Source organism: Anoplolepis gracilipes, chromosome 4 (assembly GCF_047496725.1).
Source record: "Anoplolepis gracilipes chromosome 4, ASM4749672v1, whole genome shotgun sequence".
Classification (NCBI taxonomy): domain Eukaryota; kingdom Metazoa; phylum Arthropoda; class Insecta; order Hymenoptera; family Formicidae; genus Anoplolepis; species Anoplolepis gracilipes.
The window spans coordinates 3,639,064-3,660,319 of NC_132973.1; the positions used below are offsets into that span (position 1 = coordinate 3,639,064).

The 21,256-nt window shown below is 27.2% G+C and overlaps 3 protein-coding genes and 1 pseudogene across 3 annotated transcripts in view; 1 reads left to right on the forward strand and 3 right to left on the reverse strand.

Moving 5' to 3' along the window:
* Positions 1-19,306, forward strand: part of LOC140665489 (uncharacterized) — a 29,659-nt gene extending 10,353 nt beyond the window's left edge. The window contains exons 2-5 of the mRNA XM_072891668.1: positions 17,033-17,225; positions 17,688-17,796; positions 18,110-18,331; positions 18,412-19,306. Coding sequence (XP_072747769.1) covers positions 17,033-17,225; positions 17,688-17,796; positions 18,110-18,331; positions 18,412-18,430 — 543 coding nt within the window. The 3' untranslated portion in view covers positions 18,431-19,306. The remainder of the gene's footprint in view (positions 1-17,032; positions 17,226-17,687; positions 17,797-18,109; positions 18,332-18,411) is intronic.
* Positions 1-21,256, reverse strand: part of LOC140664482 (dynein axonemal heavy chain 1) — a 90,824-nt gene that overhangs the window by 47,771 nt on the left and 21,797 nt on the right. The window lies entirely within an intron of this gene.
* LOC140665487 (cytochrome P450 9e2-like) lies at positions 1,448-3,493 on the reverse strand (annotated as a pseudogene).
* LOC140665486 (cytochrome P450 9e2-like) lies at positions 9,290-11,960 on the reverse strand. The gene has a single exon (XM_072891666.1). It carries the CDS (start codon positions 11,636-11,638, stop codon positions 10,097-10,099), a length of 1,542 nt encoding a protein of 513 aa, XP_072747767.1. The 5' UTR covers positions 11,639-11,960; the 3' UTR covers positions 9,290-10,096.

Here is a 21,256-nt window from a genome sequence, read left to right on the forward strand (position 1 = left end):
TTATGTATATAGGTTAGCGAGTGAACAAATCACAAAGTTTGTACAAGCTACTCTAAAATTATCCTGACAGATTTTTTACCCCATTACAAATAAATAGCTGATATTTTTGTAATACAAACTTGACAGAAAAGACTATCATTTATCATAAGCTTTTAATTTTTGATACATCTTGATATATCTGATTGCAAAAGTTTAATGTTTTAATAACAAGTTTTCTCTTACAAAAATCTGGAATTAATTTAATTTTTATAAAAGTTTAAATTAGCATATAATTACTAAATTAATTTATTTAACATTGTTAAATAAGAAATTTAAGAAAAATTAAACAAATAAATAATGAAACATTTATATTTGATATCAAATTGCATCATGTGTATTATATTGCACGTATTAAACGAATTATTCGATTATATAATGATAATAGAAAATTACAAAATTAAAAAATAAAATTAATTTTTTAAATGATCAAAGATATTAGAATATAAATAAGATAAAAACTTTCTTTTAAATATATGCCGATTTTATTTGTAAGGAGAATCTTAATTTAAATTAATTATAATTATCGGAATATATAATATGTTTCAAATTTGTTACATATTTAATTATTAAATAATTATTTCTGCGTATTTATTATATGTGCAAAATAAATATGTAATTTTATTCTTAATGTATATAAAAACATTTTATATAAATTGTTGCTATTAAATGTGTACGCAAATAAAATATGCAATAGTTTTGAGCTTTTAATATAAATGTTTCCTAGTAAATATGTTGCTTATAAAATGTATATAAGTGCTTATATATTTGTAGAAATAACTGAAAGCTGTATATCAAACATTAAATGTGCATCCTCTTTTGAGGATTCTCTTACTCAGACAATGCATTTTGTATAAATACGTCCAACTCATCAGAATAGAATGTATTACATCATGTTTTAATGTACTAAATATATAAACTCTCTCTACATTCTCAACATTTGTATACAAAATGCAATGTATAAAATAATATTTTGTGCTAAAGCAGAGTAACAGAATATATAACAAATAACAGCTGATAAGAAAAGAGATTGTTATTTTCTTTAAAAACACGATAACACTTGACAGATAATATTTATTTATGAAGTTTACAACTGTATAATAAAGGAGTTAATAAAATTTATATAAAATTTTGATTTAAGAGAATAATCACAAACTAAAACAAAATTAACTTCTTTATGTATTATACAGAATTTATTAAACTGTCAAATATCCTTTTAAGAGCAAATTCTCTGATTAATTTGAAGATGACTTTTCTTTAGTAATATGAGTTATTAATAATTTCCAAATTATAAGATTGAAAAAGAAGAATTTTTTATATACAAGTTAAATTATGTAGAGTTATGATAATTATATAAACAAGGTAACCATACTATCATACAATTGTAAAAAATAATTTATTTGATACTACAACAGAGATTGATATAAAAATAATTGCATCTATTAAAGTAAAAGTACTGTAACACTTGTCTTTTACAATGTATAGAATGAGGGTATTGCATTATTGTTTTTCTTAATAAATATTAATTATAAAATATTTTTTGCAATTTTCTTTATTTTTGACACTTTTTATATTAAATTTTCAGATTAAAATTACGAGAGTAAAACTTGACTGAAACGTTAACTTACAAAGTACATTTTCTTTTATAGTGTTATACTTGAAGTGAATTATCTTATAAATTATGGATACAGTTTATTCTCCTTTTCAATTCCCTATTCGTTTGACAAGCATTCATGCAAAAAAGGAGCAGTCGATTTTCTTGCTTTTAGTTTCAACCAGAAACCACCTTCTGCCATCATAAAATAAGCTTTTTTACTGAATACCATGGGAATTCTAGTTTTAATATCGGGTTCGAGCTCGCAACGCCAAAGTAGATGAAACAACATAACTTTCATTTCCATCAAAGCAAATCTGTTGGCTATACAGATTCTAGGCCCGGTACCAAATGGCATAAAAACCGAACTGTCCATATCACCATTCAAGAATCTCTGAGGATTGAAACTATTCGGCTGCGAATAATATCTTGAATCGCGATGTAAAGCATGATTCGGTACCCAGATGGTGGTGCCAGGCTTTATCGTAATTGGTTTACCATTCGGAATCGCTGGTGGTAGTTCAAATTCTTTGACGCATACTCTATCTAAGAAAGTCAGTAACGGATACAGTCTAAGAGTCTCATTCACCACGGCATCTAAGTACTTCATACCGTTGATAGCTTCGTAGGTAGGTTTACCATTAGTCTTCTTAAGAACATCATCGATTTCCGCTCTCAATCTGTCCTGAATATCAGGATTAACACCGACTTCATGCACCAGGAAACACATCACCGTTGATACTGAATCGAATCCACCGAAGAAAAAGATGAAGGCTTGGGCCGTCATTTCGTTGAGATCAAATGCAGATTCATGGTTTTCGTTTTTAGTCTCCATCATCAACTGAATCATATCCGGACGAAAAATTCCCTGCTCTTTTCTGACTTTTACAGTGCTGTTAACGATGCTTTTGAAAAATTTCTCCACCTTTGGACTAAACATTCTTAATTTGAGAAGTCTTGTAAGCAGCGGAAAGTTTCTATTTAAGAAAAGAAAGATTGATTGAAAGATCGATTGCCATCGAAGTCGAAGGCCTCCCTGCCAATTATGAAAAATTCATTCTTCGGATGCTTAAATGAATCCACGTTAATGCCAAAGGCGCACGTGGCCACTACGTCATTGGCATATCTGCACAATAGTTTCTTCATATCATAAGTCTTGTTTTCCAGATTCTGTCGCCATAAAATTAGAAAAATTATCGGCGCACTCGCATACCAGTCCAAACATCATTTTCATCTTGCTAGATGTAAAGCTAGGACTGAGAAGCTTTCGCATCTCGCGCCAAGTATCGCCTCTCAAACCGAACAGATTTTTGTTAACCATTGGCTCGTCTTCGTTCACAAAATTTCGATGATCGCAGAAGCTGTCAAAGTTTTTGATAACGATTGTATTGATGAGATCTAGATCGCGTAGCACATAGACCGGCGTTACAAAATCGTAGAAGCCGAAATATTTTGCATCCGGAAACATATTGTATATTCTACATATATTGTCTGCTAAAGACATACGCCGAAACATAAAGGATGCCATATTACCCAGTAACGGAGTCGGTGATACATGCGGAACCTTCAGTCGCTTGAAATGTAACATCTTACTTAGAGTAAAATAGTATAGACAAACACATGCTGTGAGAACAATCAGGATCAAAGTAGAGAGTTCCATCGCTGATTTATTAGTTGATTACAAGAAGAGAACGTTACTAATAATGTCGTGTTAATTTTAATACTTTAAATCAAATTTGCAACTCGGACACTAGATTAGGCAAGCGATGCTTTACTATTTGAAAACGTGTATGATGCGCAAGATATAGATACTGACTATTTTCTGTCTACTCTGAAATAAATTTCCTTTGAAAGTGCGTAGATGTAAATGTTTAAATATCTTCAATCTGAATTTTATCTGGTTGATTGCGTTATTATTGTTATATGTGTGTGTCTATATTATCACTTATGTACATACACTACCGTCAGAAAGTTTAAGACAAAAGAATAGTAAATAAGGATCACGGAAAAAATACAAAATAGAAATGCTTCAAATTATAAACAAATTAAATTTTATTTTTGAAAGAAATACATAGTAGTAAAAACAAATAATAAAAGTTTAACTTATGAAAAATCACTGAACACTTTTCATAAAAACATCCATTCTTTTTTTCTATATCTTTCAAACAAAGACTAGGCATTCTATCAATTACTTTTTTTTATTGTCTCATTGTCTATAGCGTTCCACTTCCTCTTTAGTATCTTCCATAACAATTTTTCAGTTCACTTAATTGGTAATGACACCTTTATTAAGCTCTTCGAGAAAATAATTTGTTTTTACACGCTGAAGCATGACATTCTGCTGATTGTTTCTTTTTTTATTAATAGTTATAGGATTATGTTATAATAAGCAAAAATAGTTTGCATTACTTTTTGAAAAAAAATTATAAATTAAATTTATAAATTTCTTTGCTCTTAAACTTTTGGACGGTAGTGTATATGTAATCATAAGATAATTTTTTTGTACAATAGTGTATATGTATCATAATAATGTGGAACAGTAACACATATGTAATTATAAAGAAATATTTTGCATAACATAAAATTTATCGTGTAACTGATTAGATTAAAGGTTACTGTCGATAACACATAATTATTATTTTTGTTTTAATGTAAGAGCAAATAAATATTTTGTTTAATATTTAATTACTTTTAATAAATATATTACTATATCAGTAGCTAAGACATTTACCATATATATATATATATATATATAGTATAATAGACATATATAGTATAATAGACATTTACCATATATATATATATATATATATATATATAGTAAAACAAAATAATTATGTGTTATCGACAGTAACCTTTAATTTAATCAGTTACACGATAAATTTTATGTTATGCAAAATATTTCTTTATAATTACATATGTATTACTGTATTACATAACTTGGCGATAAGAGACATATGCGGATGTTAATGTGTAAATTTCTTTAGAAATTAATTCTTTCTGTGAATGAGAATCTATTTCTTGGTAAAATACACCAAATAAAATATGTGCTCTGTGCACGTTTCAAATTTCGCGAAAGAATTAATTTCTAAAGAAATTTACGCATTAACATCCGCGTATGACTTTTATCGTCAAGTTGGTAGTTTCATTTGTTTGTAAATATTAGAAGCCTTATTTATTGAAAATATTTGTATTAACTTTTAATTAATAAGCGCTATGTAACAGAAACCTTTCCTCATACACAATTTTAGCTAGAAATAGTTTTCCAATGTCATAAAAAATTTTTTTTGTTTAATACTAAAGAAATCCTAGTCTTACAATTAATATCAGGTTCTAGATTGCAAAGCCCCATAGCAGATAAAATATCATAATTTTTATTTCCATAAAAACAAATCTGCGAGCTATACAGATTGGACCCGACACCGAATGATATGTTGAAACGAATTTATTTCACCGTTAAGAAATCTATCAGAATTGAATCTATTCGGCTGAGAAAAATATTTGGGATCGCGATGTAAAGCGTAATAAGGGATCCAGATGTTGTCTCCGGGCTTCATCATGTTCGCCATCCGGAATTGCTGATGGTTCAAAATCTTTAATACATCTAATCTATCGAGGAAAGGATACAATCTAAGATATTTGTTTATCATAGTATTAAAATACTTTATTTGACTAAGCTTTGTAAGAGAGCTTTTTTATTGGTCTGGGTGAGAATATCAATCTTAGCTTTCAATTTGTTCTGAATATTAAAATTGATTGCGACTTTATGTGTCAGAAAGCACATGCCTGATTTTAGCGAGGAGAAAGACAAACGCCTGGCCTGTCGTCGATAATGTAAAGCTGTCATTATTATCTCTTTTCTTCATCATCAGATAAATCACGTTTGGACAAATAATTTTCTGTTTATCCCTAGTCTTTACTGTGTCAGCAATAATTTTTTTTGAAGAAATTTTTTACCCTTAAGCTAAAAAGTTCCAATCTGAAAAGTTTATTGAGTAGTGGAAAATTTTTATTTATTAGGATTTTAATAGAATTATTTTTAAAATTCCCGCAAAAAGTTCGTTGTTTAAATGCTTGAATGAATCTTCGCTTATGTCAAAAGCATGTGGCCACTACGTTGTTTCCGTATTTGCGCAGCATTTTTTATCGTACGTCTTGTCGATATTTCCAGAATCGTTTGCCAGAAAATCGGCAAGGTTTTCTGAACACTTGTATATATCAATTTGAATATTATTTTTTTCTCGGACGTGAAAATAAGACTGTAGAGCTTTCGCATCTCGCGTCAATAATCACGTTTGTTGATTTTAGATTCTTACTAATTAATGGTTCAGTTTCATTTTCTAATAAATCACGGTGATGAATTATCACGATTTATAAATCACGCAGAAATTGTCAAAGATTTTAACTGTAATTGTGATAATCACTTCCGGGTCACAGATCACGTACCTATACTGGTGTCATAAACTCGTAAAAACCGAAATACTTCATATCCGGGAACAGGTTATATATTTTGCTAACATTTTCTACCAGAGGCAAACGTCGGAAAACAAAGGGCACCATGTGGCCCAATAACGGAGTCGGTCGTACATGTGGGGTTTTGAACGGCTAGAAATGAAACAGATTGCTCAAGATAAAATGATATAGACAGATACATGTCGTAATAATAATCAGAATTCAAGTAGAGAGCTCTACCACACTGATTTTTCAATTGATTATGCGAAAAGAAAACGTTACTATTGTATTTTTTCAATATAGTTTTCGACGAGATGATGAACAGTACAGTTCTATCTATCACTAAATTCGATTATTGTATTAACATTATTTGTATATAAAGTTACTAATTAAAAAAATAACAGATAAAAACAGATTAAACTACATTCACACTACCGTCAGAAAGTTTAAGACCAAAGTAATAAATAAAAATCACGGAAAAAATACACGGAAAAATAGAAATGCTTTAAATTATAAACAAATTAAACTTTATTTTTAAAATAAATACATGATACATAAATAATAAAAGTTTTTAATATATAAAAAATCACTGAACACTTCGTATAAGAAAGCCACTCTTTTTCTCTATAACTTTCAAACAAAGTCTAAACATCCTATCGATTAGTTTTTTTATTGTCTCATTGTCTATAGCGTCCCATTTCCTCTTTAGTATCTCCCATAAAAATTTTTCATTTAACTGGTAACGACGGTTTTTTAGACTCCTCGAGAAAATAATTTATTTTTACACACTGAAGCATGACATTCTGTTGATTGTTTCTTTTTTAATTAATAGTTACAGGATTATGTTATAATATCACAAAAGTAAAATAGTTTGTATTACTTTTTGCGAAGAAATTATAAATTAAATTTATAAATTTATTTGGCCTTAAACTTTCTGACGGTAGTGTAAGTTTAATGTTTTATATTGTTTATTAGTTTTTTTATTGCCTTTCTAAGTTTTTATCAAGAATATTAAATTTTCAAATTTCAAAATTATTAGATTCAAATTGCTAGTAAATAAAGACATTATTGGCTAGTTTGGTCGTTCTACTTATATTACCTATTATTAAATTTTCACTTTTAAGAGATAATATTTTGTGCCACCAACGTAATATCTAGACGTTATTTTTATATATTATGTTATTAATATAAAGACTAACTATTGTTTCTCATTTGAATAATTTCCTTTCACTTGCACTGATTTATGTGTGTTATTTTTTACAAAAGTATCATTTAAACCTTCTTTTAATCAGTTGCTATAATTGTATTTGCAAAATTATTTTTGAGTTGAGAATCTTATTAGTATATATTATTAAAATTATTTTTATTGTATGATACTTATCGTTCATTAATTCAGTTGGATTAAAGATTGAATGATGATGTATGGATTTCATTTTACTATTATTATAGAATATTCTTGAATAATATAATAAAAAAATATTTTATATATAAAATAAAATCAATCAATTGTTTTGTCCATAATTTATTAATGATCCAAACGTTTCGGACTCATTTCGAGCCTTCTTCAGTGATTAAAAAACTATATATTCAGATGGATTACTAATAAAATATGGATAAAACAATTTATTGAATGTTATTTCACGCCCTACATCTACGTCGGGTCTTCAATGCCTAATGGCTTATATAATTACATTACTTAGTAATATTTAGAGTTTCCAATTTATTTAATTTTATCATAGATCTTATAAACATGTGACTATAATCATGGTACTGAGTTAATAAAGCGACAGAGTAATATCTTTTGTCTTTCTATTTCCATAAAGACTACTGCGCAAACGTGGGCACACTGACGGGCACAATGTCTGATGAAGTATGATGATAAAGTAAATAATTAATTGAAAAAATTAAGTTAATAAATTAAATTAAATTAAATTAAAAATTAAATTAAATAGATAATAACTTTATATACATAATTAGAAATTTTTTAAATTGAAGTAACAAAATTGAGACTTGAATAACTGAAATTGAAAAATTAACCTTTGAGAAAAAGAAACAAGAGAGAATATATAAAATAATTTATGATGCATTATGAAAAAAATATATTGTTTTATTTTGAGTATTTTCACAATATTACAGATATGCCATTTACAACACATATATAGTGGGTTTTCCAGCAAGTGACACAGCCGACACAATTCATAATTTTGTCTTTTTTTAATTTAGTTTTTTAACATAAAGACAGAATAATACACGTTTGTTACAAAAACCCCATAAATAGTATAACACAATAATACAACATATATACAAATAGTATAAAAAATAAATATATTATTCGTGAGCAAATAAAATTAATTTAGTAAATTTTTTACGTAGTTTATTGAACTTTTCATTATTTTCGCGTGCTATATGATAAAATCGTATGTTTATGTAAATAGAAATAATGAGATTTATGAGTTGACTTCTGTGATTAGAAAATAAATCTTGACTTTGAAAGTGTCTTGTAATAATTTCATTAGTGAAAACAGAATCATTAACTGTATTTTTTACTTTATTTATAAGAAATTGTTTAAAATTAATTGTAAATATTCTACTAGAATAAGTATAAATTTCTCTGTTGTTTTGCATATTGAAATTACATTTGACAAAGGTTTAATGAGATTTCCTCTATTTTTTAATTATAAAAAATAATAGAAGTAAAAGATTTGAGGATATTGGATTTTCTAAATATTGAAGACATTCCTTGCATGTAATTTTATTTTTTAATTTTTTACAACAAAACCCGAAATATATTTATTTACATTATCAACATATTGTGATAATGATCGGCATTTCGTTATTATCTCATTATCTGTACAGTAGTCAACTATATTATCTGTCGTGTTTGAAATCGGTAAGATAGACATTGCAGAATAGCACAATTGCCATATATTGATTCTGAAATATAATGCCACACAAGTAATCTTTTATATATTGCAATAAACATTGCACATGAAGAATTACTGAGCGCTATATGTGGCGCGCGCTCATACGCTGAGCGTTTTTAATTAATATTTTAATAATTATTGCAAAAATCGCAAAATGGTAGAGAACTTTTATGTTCAGTTTGACTTGCTCTATCAGCCTTAGAGAGGTGGGCCAATTATTAACGGACACTTTGTATATATATATATATATATATATACGAAAATTTTTGTATATATATATATATATATATATATATATATATATATTTATATATATTTTAATTTAAATATTTAACATTTTTTCAATTTACTCTTCATTTTATTACATTTCAAATTATAAACTCTTTAATTACTTACGAATGAAAGGAATTGTTGCTATTTTTTCTTCAATATACACCACACAATTTACATCATATTACCATTTTTGTTACTTAAATGTAATTATATAAGTATAACCACATGGACATCAATCGACGATCATATGTCAAACATTCAAACTATCGGCTATTTCTAATACATCATATCGAACATACGCTTCATATATTTGGTTAAATAAAGGATAGAAAATATGTAACATATATTGTCTCTTTCTATCTACAGGGAAAGACGTATCCATGTTTATAAAATCTATGAATTTTATATATATTTTATATCTATATTCAATTATTTTAACTATTTTAGCGTTATATCATAATATACAGAGTGGCACCAACCATTAAAACTTCGTGATCTGTAAAAATTTAATTCTAAACAAAAAATTCCCGATAAACATGAGTCCAAAAATGCTTCCTTAAAAAATTAATGTTCATTGCAAAAATCATAAATGAAGTGGATATCCACGTATTCTTCATTTGAAAAAAACATTGAGCATTTTTAAGCAAATTATAAAATGATGTACTTCGACTAATACAAGAAAACTGTTCAAACAAAAATTACTGTATACACGACTGTTTTTAAAGTAATTTTTTTAAGGAAGCATTTTTGAACGATGTTTAAGACATTTTTTTGTTCAAAATTAATTTCCTATCAAATCACAAAACGGGCTGAATCTCTACTCAACTCCGTTTGATAAACATTGTGCTACAGGATCTTCCGATTTTCTTGTTCTCAACTTCAACCAGACACCTCCTTCCGCAATTGTAACCAGTGATTTTTTATTTAGTATTATGGGATTTTTGGTCTTAGCGTCAGGTTCAAGATCACAACGCCACAGCAGATAAAACAACATGATTTTCATTTGCAGCAGAGCAAATCTGTTACCTATACAAATTCTGGGTCCGAGACCAAACGGTATGTAGACCGAGTTGTCTATATTACTGTTTAGAAATCTGTCGGGATTGAATTTGTTTGGCTGCGGATAATATTTGGGATCGTGCTGCAGAGCGTAACTTGAAAACCATATGGAATCTCCGGGCTTTAATATGATTGGTTCGCCATCCGAAGTCGCAGGTGGTAATTCAAATTCTTTCACGCACAGCCTATCAATGTAACTTATTATTGGATACAATCTGAGAGATTCAGTCACAACGGCATCCAAGTATTTCATGTCGATAACGGCTTCGTAAGTAGGTTTGCCGTTAGTCTTTTTAAGAACGTGATCAATCTCCTCTCTCAGTCTGTCCTGGATATCAGGATTAATAGCGATCTCATGCACCAGAAAGCACATGGCTGTCGACACAGTATCAAATCCACCAAAGAAAAAGATAAACGCCTGAGCAGTCATTTCTTCAATGTCAAATTTAGGCCCTTGATCCTTATTTCTACTCTTCATCATCAGTTGAATCATGTCTGGTCGAAAAATTCCCTGCTCATCTCTCATTTTTACCGTACTGTTGACAATATTTTTGAAAAATTTTTCCACTCTTTTGCTAAACATTCTCACCTTGAAAAGCCTTGTGAGCAACGGAAAGTGAGCATGTATGAAAAACATGAGAGATAGCCGACCATCAAAGGTAAATGTTTTTTTACCGAGCAAGTAGAACTCATTATTCGGATTCTTAAACGAATCTATACTAATGCCGAAAGCGCATGTAGCCACTACGTCGTTGGTGTATCTGGACAACAACTCTTTCATTTCATATGTCTTAGCAATCTTTCCAGATTGTGTCACCAGAAAATTACTGAAATTGTCAGCACATTCGCACATGAGTCCGAACATCATCTTCATCTTACTGGATGTGAAAGCTGGACTGAGAAGCTTGCGCATTTCGCGCCAGTGATCGCCCCGTAGACCAAATAAATTTTTACGGGCCATTGGCTCGCTGTCGCTCACAAAGTTTTGGTGATCACAGAAGTTGTCAAAATTTCTAATGGTTATTGCGGTGATCAATTCTGGATCGCGAATGAAGTACACCGGTTTTGTAAGATTGTAGAAGCCGACATATTTTGCCTTCGGAAAAAGATTATATATTCTGCATAGGAGTTCCACATGAGCTTCACGTTGAAATACGTAGGGTGCTAGGTTACCCAGAAATGGAATTGGTCGTACATGTGGAATTTTTAACCGTTTGAAATGAGATAATTTGTTTAGAACAAAATAATATAAACAGATACCCGCTGTCAAGACAGTCAATAACAATGTAGCTGGCTCCATTATGTGATGTTAATTTTTTAATTTATCACATAAGAAGAAAAGGTTGTTGATGATTGATGGGTTATTCGTCAAAATTGAAACAATTTTTACGTTTGATAATTTGACCGTCAACAATAATGTAAAAAAAGAAAAGAATTCTAATTGCGATTCTCTTGTTGCCAATTTTGCTCTTTTATTCAAGTTATAAATTGTCGTTAGAACTGTGTTGAGATTGGAAAAAATTTTATATTGAGATCGCTCACTATTAACTCGAGAAATTATTTGACAATGAGTACTTCACGCTCGAAAGCTTGTAACTGACTGCATGGTTCTCGTCCATCAAGATGGAATTAATAACCTTTTGAAGTACGCAAATGTAAGTAGCGAAAGGCGCTGCTATCGACTATGTCCTTCGCAACATTTATTTTTGCCAAGATAAAAGATAAGTTGTTAAGTGGTAAATAAAGTAGTTAAAGATTATTGATGCATCTTTTGCAATGTCATCATTTAGTAATATAAGGCAATAACAATTTTTCACTAAATTATTTTTAATATATGTTATTTATTATATACTTATATATTAGATACTATTATATATTATATATAATTAATCTATTAAAGAAAAATATAATTGAGTAATATTGAGTAAGATTTATCGAATGCATCAATGTTATAAATTTATAGATTATGGATAAGTGAAGACTTATAATAAAAAGATTATATGTCAAATCGAGATTATTTATCAAAATCGATAAAATTGTAATTATTTCGTTCTAGAAGAACATTTCCAATATTCAGAATAAATATGATTTTATCTTGGTACTTAATTTTAAAAAATATAAACACGTTTTATTTACAAAACAATTTTTTTGAAATCATTTTTTATTTTTTCTATGTTTAAATGAGCAAAAATATGTCTTGCATGTTTGTTTAATTTTGTAATGTAAAAGATTTAAGTATATTTTCATGCTTTTGAATTAATTTACAAATATCTGCTATTTTCTATTCTCAATGTAATATTTAATAAATATTATGCAATCAGAGCTTTTCTCTCTCACAGCTTCAACCAGAAACTTCCGCTGTCACGAACTAAGCCTTCATACTGAATACCATGGAAATCTTAGTCTTAGCATTAAGTTTGACATCACAACAAGTAATATGATCTTCATTTCCAAGAAAATCTGTTAGCTGTACAGATCTTAGGCTAAATACGGTTTGTTAGAACGAGCTGTCGAAGGAAATGAACTTCTCTAATTGCGAATAATAATTGAAATCATGATACAAAGGATGATTTCATATTAAATATTATTTTCGTGTTTCATCATAATTGGTTTACTGGAATCTAGTAGTATTTCAAACTCTTTGATGCACAATTTATGAGAAAAGCCATTAGTAGATGGAATCAGAAAGTTTCTGCAAAATTCAAATGCTTGTACTATTGCTGGTTTGCCATTGATTTTCTTGAAAATACATTATTGACTTTCGTTCCCTTTTTTGGATATCAATTCTAATCTCGAGCAAGAAGCCCATAGTCTATATAAAGTCAAATTTACTGAAGAAGAATATAAATGCATAGATGATCATCTTGTCGATGTCGAACATAGATCTGTAGTTTTTATTGCTAATTTTTTGCATCAATAACTGTGTCCAAATTAAAGATTTTTTATTCATTTCTGGTTCAATCGTCATAGCAGCGAGAAGTTTTTGTTTACAAAAAACATGAAAGACTGTCTGTTATCAAATTCAAAAACACATTGATGTTGCAAGCGTGCGTAACTACTATATTTTGTTGATATATTTACTGAGCAGTTTTTTTATATTGTATGTCTTGCCAACTTTTTCGGATTCTATCGGCAAAAACCTCTCAGCGGAAAAATTTTTAACGTATTCACATACTAGTTCAAACATCATATTTATCTTGCTGAACATAAAACTAGAACCGTAATTTTCCAATTTTTACTTCAATAATTGCATTTGAAACCGAGCTAGATTTTATTGATTAATAAATTGAAATGTTTCTTAATTAAATTACATAGAAGTTGTCAAAATTTTTGAAACAATCAAATTTGGGTCGCGCCTTATATAGATTAATGTCGTGAATTTACCGAATTCATAACATTTTGCATCCGAAAAAAGGTTTTACTAACAAGATGTATGTGGAACAATTGAAACATACAACATTAATTAAGACTAAAGTAAATCACAAATATAGGATTTTTAGGTCAAGATAACTCACTCATAATAAAAAATAAAACATTCCGAATAAAAATTCGCAAAATAGTTATATTTATTCTTGACTAATACCCTAATTTTTTACTTACTTGTATAAAAACAAAATTGATGATTTGTTTTTAGTTTTTATCAAATCGAAATAAAAACTTAAAAATTTACACAATTATTAAATCAGTATAATTAAAAGAACAAAAGAGTTCAATTTTGTTAATTTTACTAATTATTGCTAATTTAACCTAGTTTTGCTATTAGAATTTAGATTAAAAATAATTTGGAATTAATTTTTCACAAAAGGCTAATATTCTATTAATTAAAAAAATTTAAACAAATTGTTTGGTAATAAAAAGTGTAATGTAAAATTTTATGACTGCTTTTACATCCATCACAGAATAAAACTAATGACTATTCAAAGTGCGTAGATAGATATTTGCTAAGAAATTGTTATTGATTTACATTGTCCTTCGTCAATTTATTTTTAAATGTGACTCGTTATTTTTTAAGTGATTCAGGTTAAAGGCTAATTGATGCTAAACGTTGTTGTTTACTATTCTTTAAATGAAAATAGACAAACATTTAACAATAACAAATAAGAATGTATCAGTAGTTTAATAAGTACATAAATAATTTTTTTTAAATAAAGAAAAGATTTTAATATGGAGAAAAATCCTAAATAGAATTCAAAGAATCTTCTTTTAAACAATAATAATATCATCGATTTACAAAGTGTTCAGTCGTAATATAATAAAGAGAAATTATTTTTGATGGGCAAAAGAATAAAAAATATAGAATAATATTTAGTTCGATTAATTATATTAATTTTGTTTATTAGTTTAATTACTTTAATTATAATTTTTTAATTACTTAACTTTTTAATGATAATTTTTGATAAAAATAATTTTACAGTTCGATATATGTATTAAAGTTATATGAGAGATTTTAGATATTGAAATTATACTAATTAATTATATATTATATATAATATTCATTTATATACCTATTTATTTTGACTGACTACAGAAACTCATTAACCATTAATATAATTGTTAATTTTACTTTTAAACATTTCAACCAAATTCTAATGTGTCATTCGTTACTGATACTTACTGCATATTTAAGGAGAAAAAATTATAAATCATTTGATTTGATAAACAAATTTTTAATATTATATACTGAAACAAGTTTCAATTTTTATAGAATATTAAAAGAATATTATAAAATGCGGTTAAAATTTTGATTAAATCAACTCCCGCGACGGATATTATCGCAACATGATAAAATTTATATAGTAGCTTTTATATTCATTGATGTGTAATTTCTATTCAAAGCAGCAAATAAATGCAATTTTTATTATATCAATCAATGTAATTTTCGAAAAATAAACAATAATTATTTTAACAAAAGATCTATCAATGAGGCAAATAGCGGTTTGTAATTTGAAGCACATAGTACTCTATTAAATAAATGAGATAATGATAGAAACGATGATCTGAGAAATTGTACTACTTGAAAGAATGAGGACATATGATATCATAGCATGATTGGCACCCCAAGGACTCTTTAAATACTCCTATTATTTCATACGAATGCGAGATACGTATCAATAAATTCTTTAGTCATTGCGCTTGTATTGTGTGTATATGTGTGTGAGTAATGAAAGTTTTTTTATGTACAGATATATATATATATATATATATATGTACATATATTATTTATATATTATATTATTTAATTTGTATTATATTATAAATTTTATTTTTTAATATGTTATATATTATATTATAATTTTATTTTTCTTATATAGTAATTGTGTATCAAATATTTAGAAATCATTAGTATGAGAATACTCATAATTTTTCAAAAAGTATACACTATGTAAAAAAGCACATAACTATCGTTATTTACTACATCTATAGCTTGCAAATAAAGGGCATATTTACAAAATAAATGCTTTCAAAAAATCATATATTTTTTGCAACAATTTCGCATGCATTTAGGTTTTTTTTCCATAGCTGAAAGCATAATGCTGCACTTTATATACAGCATATTTATATTTGAAACTCAGTTAGTACGTGTATCTCACTACTCGTAAATTTACGCTTGCGTTGTGTGTTGTTATTTACTATCTGTGTTTTATCTAATCAATTATTTATAAAAATATACTTTATTTGATTGTAATTAAGATTTTAATTAAAAGACAAATATTGCAGATTAATTCGATTTAACTAATTTTAAATAAATAAAATCGCAAATTACTTTAACATTTGTTAATATTATAAACTATTGTGCCTAGACTAATGTGTTCCATTGAAAAATTGATATAATTTTCGTAAAATTATTTCTTTGATTAATATTTATTTATTTGAAAAAAAACGTTAAAAAATATTATCTTTGTATAAATTCCACTTACAATTTTTTACAATATTGTTGATCTTGATAAACATAATTTTAACAAAAAATAATTTTAATAATTTAAACTTATATTAGTCTCTTTATGTCATTTTTTATTATTACTTAAACTGTTTCATTACTTTTTATGCACGGTACAAAATTAGTAGTACACATTTTACTTTTAAAATATTATATATAAGATATAAAATATAATATATAGAATAATGTTAAAATATAAAGCGTTATGAGATATATATTAAGAAAAAAATAATAATGTTCCAGAATGTAGAAACTGTAAAATAGATATATGTATCATAATTTGTAATGTGTATGTCTGAAAAGTATTAATCAAGAAAACAGATTTATATTCTTGATTATATTTAAATGTTAAAGCATATATAAGTTAAAAAGTTTATAAAAGTAATATGGTTTTTCTAATAAATTATATCCTTAAAAGCTTTTAATATATACATATATTATATATTATATAGTGGAGGGGGCGGGGTGGCCCACGTAAAGTGTGACAAATCAATAGCTCTAAAATATTTATCATATAAAAATCAAAAAGTCATGATAAAGTTTCGAGAGACTTTTTTTTATTACATCCTGGCACTCTACATATATATTTTCCTCTGAAAACTACATGACAAATTTTTCTCGTTCTAAAGTGGTACAAAATGAAATTGACGTTCATCGAGAGAACAAGTTATTGCATGTAACTAATAAAATTAATTAATAAGTTTTATTTATGTAGAATATCAGAGTAAGAACAATACTTTTTAAAATTATTTTCAGAGTGGCAACAGCAGCAATAACGGTGCTGGTTATATAAACATGGTTTCGCTCGTGGGTGCGAATGGAACGCGAAGACCACCCTCCCAGCAATTATCTTTTCACTCGTCTAAGAATCATTCCCGGCATCAATCTGTTCCGCCGTCGACACCACGAAATGCCTGTCAGATGACTGAAATAGAAGCTCCGTGTACACGTAAGTTTACTGTGATACGAGACTTAAGTATGGTGAGAATTTCTTAGTAAGATATATTTTATAAAATAAGAATTATTACACGATGAAAAGTTATAGTTTTAATATTTCTTTAAAAAAATTTAAAGAAATTTAGGATGATTTATTTTTAATAAATATAATATAAAACTTTCTCGTAATAGTGTGAGCATGTTTCTGGCATGATATTTATAGTAGCATTACTATTAGATAATCCGGAATTATTAAAATTATAAAACTTTATAAAACTTAAAATACTCTCTCTCTACAATACAATAAGGAGAAAGAAATTTCTTACGAAATCGCAGCATTTTAAGTTATGTAGCAAAAAAAAATAATTAAAAAAGATGTTTATTGTCTTTATTGTGTAAGAAATAAACTTTTTATTCCTATATTTCTTTAGATAAACGTAAAAGCAGTACATGGAATTTATTTTCTATTTCGCAGACGTTATGTCATCTTCTCGGAATCTCGGATCGACTAGATTTAATCAAGAAAGCATCACTAAAATGCTTGTACTCATTAGCACAGTATTTATATTACTTAATTTACCGAGGTGAGCATTTCTTTATGTGATTTTCTGACAAATTTTTCTTTATATTTTATTCTAAATTTTTTTATCTAGATTTTTTAATAGTTTTCTCCAAACATTTTTACTTATAAAAATATATTTTTGTTTTTATGTAACAAAAATATTATTTTGTTACTTTACGCAAAGAGCAGTAAAAATTCATAACGGTTTTTTTTAATACATGTAAATTGCAAATATCAATCATAAGTTATATATGTTGAAACGAAAAAATTAATATGCTTTCGCGAAATCTAATTTGCACGAAAATTGCGTCATGAGTCGAGTTGTTTTGTTTCAGCTACGTGATTCGCTTATGCGTGTTCTTCTTCACTTTGGCGAGGAAGACCACACCGGAGACACTTTGGTGTCTGCAGCAGTTCTTCATGCTGCTCTACTACACAAATTTTAGCATCAATTTCTTGCTGTACGCCATGTGTGGCATTACGTTTCGTCGTTGTCTGGAGCAGATACTACGTAGGATCATGAAGAGCATGACATTGTATCATTGCAATTCACAGAGGTACATATAGCTAGAGTTCCATTTTCGTCGAAAATCCGTCAGAGATCGAACTGATCTGTTGATTGTATCGTGACTGTTAGGGAACCGATAAGCCCATGAAATCCACGCTCCCTGGATCATCGTTAATCTGATGTCTGTTTCCAACTGAGATTTCGGTCCAAATCGTGGCGGCTTTTGCGGTAAGCGGTTCAAATCCAAGATGATCCTGTTTGCGAAATTGCCTTGAAAGAACGCATCGTTTCGCTAAATATATGACACATGCGTGAACATTATGTCGACGACCGATTCGATATCAAGATATTTGACTGACGCAGAAGGACCAAAGGAACTGACAAGGATCCTGCATGTAGTTATTTATGATATAATATAGACTAATATAAACTCTTTTGCTGCGTGAGAATAAAATAACTCTTATAAATTCGGCTGTTATAGTTGTAAAAATTTATTTCTATTTATTTATGCGAAAGTTTAAAGAAAGACAATAAAATCGCTTCAAAATTTCAAGTTTCAAATTTTCAATCCTGTTATATAAATCTTGAAATTTGAATCTTTTCAAGATTAAGCAGTACATCAATATAAAGAGCAGATGAATTTGATTCTCGCTCAATTTCTCAGATTTTTGTTATAACTATATTATTTGCCATCTCTATTTATTGTATAATAATAATAATCAATATCGCATAAATAATATTCAATATTCTATTTTTAAATCAAGAGGCATGATTTTTCCTTAAATAAAGTTGGAGAAGAAAGAAGAAAGAAAGTAAAAGCATAAAATATTCATGTGTTAAAATCAACTTTATACAGATATGTAGTATTAATGCAAAGAGATATCATTGATAATCACCGTACACTGACAATTAATCCAAATAATAAGACCTATGCTTGTGAGCAATATTGTAACATTACACATTATCTGACATAAAATCAATAACATTAGATACAATCGTGGATGATGTATGTGTGTGTGTGTGTGTGTGTTAATTATCTTATTATTACATCTTTTTTAAAATTGTAAGATATTTATTGTATAATATTAGTACGTTAATCGACAAAATAATTTTTTGTGATAATTTTTAACGAGATTTTAATTTTCTATTTCTGTATAACTTTTTTGAAAGACATAAAGTAATCCCTTTTTTAAAAACAAAATTAAAATAAATTCATTGCAACACAGTTATATGATAACATATTTTAATATAAAGTAAATATTGCATTTACTTTATATTTTTATGTCAGTGGCAAATAAATTATTCCCTTTTTAACAGAAATATAATTTTTTTTAATAGATAAAGAAACTAAGCTTAAAAAAATAATAAAATAATTTATCTACACAAACAAATACCATTATTCTCAAATACATTTTTTTCACTAATTGTAGAATAAATGATTTCTTTTCTGAACTCTAAAAATAATCAATTGCAAAGAAAATCAATTTCAAATTGCAAAAAAATAATATTTTTATTTTGATGTTAATAAACGTACAACTTTATTACATTCGTCATTTATTCATAAATTTGAAAGACAAATAATAATGTTTTTCTAGTCAGAGAAAAATTAACAGAAAATGACGTACGCTGAAGAAACACACAGCGCAAGAAACACGGGCTTACAATTTGATTTATAAAAGTATATAATTTTGCATTATTATTTTGTTATTTTTATATATGTAAATATAAAAAATTTTAATATTTATAATATTCTATCTAAACTTTATTTATAATTGTTGTAGATATCTGTGTTTGTTAATCAATAATTGCTTAAGGATAAAGCATCTCATCGCAGTAAATGATAAGATACTCACATGACGTGATAAGATTAAAGGTGAGATATAAACCGTAATAGAGAAAAATACTATAATCTTTTTTATGATAAAACTAGAAACATTGTTTAAATCGGATATTTCGAGAAATTCTTGAAAAATGTGTTTGTAAAATGTAAATTGTGTTTTGCAATGCAAAAAAATGATAAACAGAAAAATAAAAATAAAATATGAAACTAGTCGTTTTAATTTTAAATATAATTTTCTGTCTAAATATTTATTCAACTTTTTGACGACAAAATGCGTTAAAAAATCTGTTTGTTTTTAATTTTATATAATGTTTCCAAAGTTAATAGAATAAAAAAATATTAAACCAATAATAAATATTGACATAATATAAAACAAAGAAAATATATTTTGGCAAAATAACTTGCTTTTTAAAAATTACCTATAAGTATTTTATTTTTTAAAATATAAAGTAAAATATTCTAGTAATATTTAAAAGTAAAAAGATTCTAGTAAAATTAATTTTTTCTAAATTGAATTGATAATTAATTTTTGAAAGTATTATACATATTTTTTCACAAGTTTTGACGAAAAAAATAGATATTTTATGTAAGAAAAATGTTATATATGGACATTGAGTTTAATTATTTTTAAAAAATAAAGTAAACTCCGCATAATATTTTTAATTCTTTTCTTTTTATTATTTTAGTATTTAATTTTAATAGTAAATATTTTTTTATCAACATGATAAAATAATGTATGTATATATGCAGTAACACGACAGCAAAATGTGCTATATGTGTTTTACTTTTTTTATTATATTATGTGCCTTATCGATTAAACTTTTTTTGCGCGAAGTTTGGCGCAACATAGATTTATTTTGAAAAAAGTTAGAAGAATTTACTAAGAAATATTCTGCATAATATGTTAGGGTGAGTATACACATTAGTGAACGAACGCGGAAACGAACAGTGAAAGCGGAAGTTTGGACATTCGCGTTCGCATTCACAAGTTGTTTGTTCCTTTTCTTGATTGCACCGAATACTAGCATTCGACCAGATTCGATGTTCGCTACAGTAAATTAAGATTTTAATACAATACATAAAAAAAAGTAATTAGAATGAAACGTTCGCGTTTGCTGTTCATTCGGTGTTCGA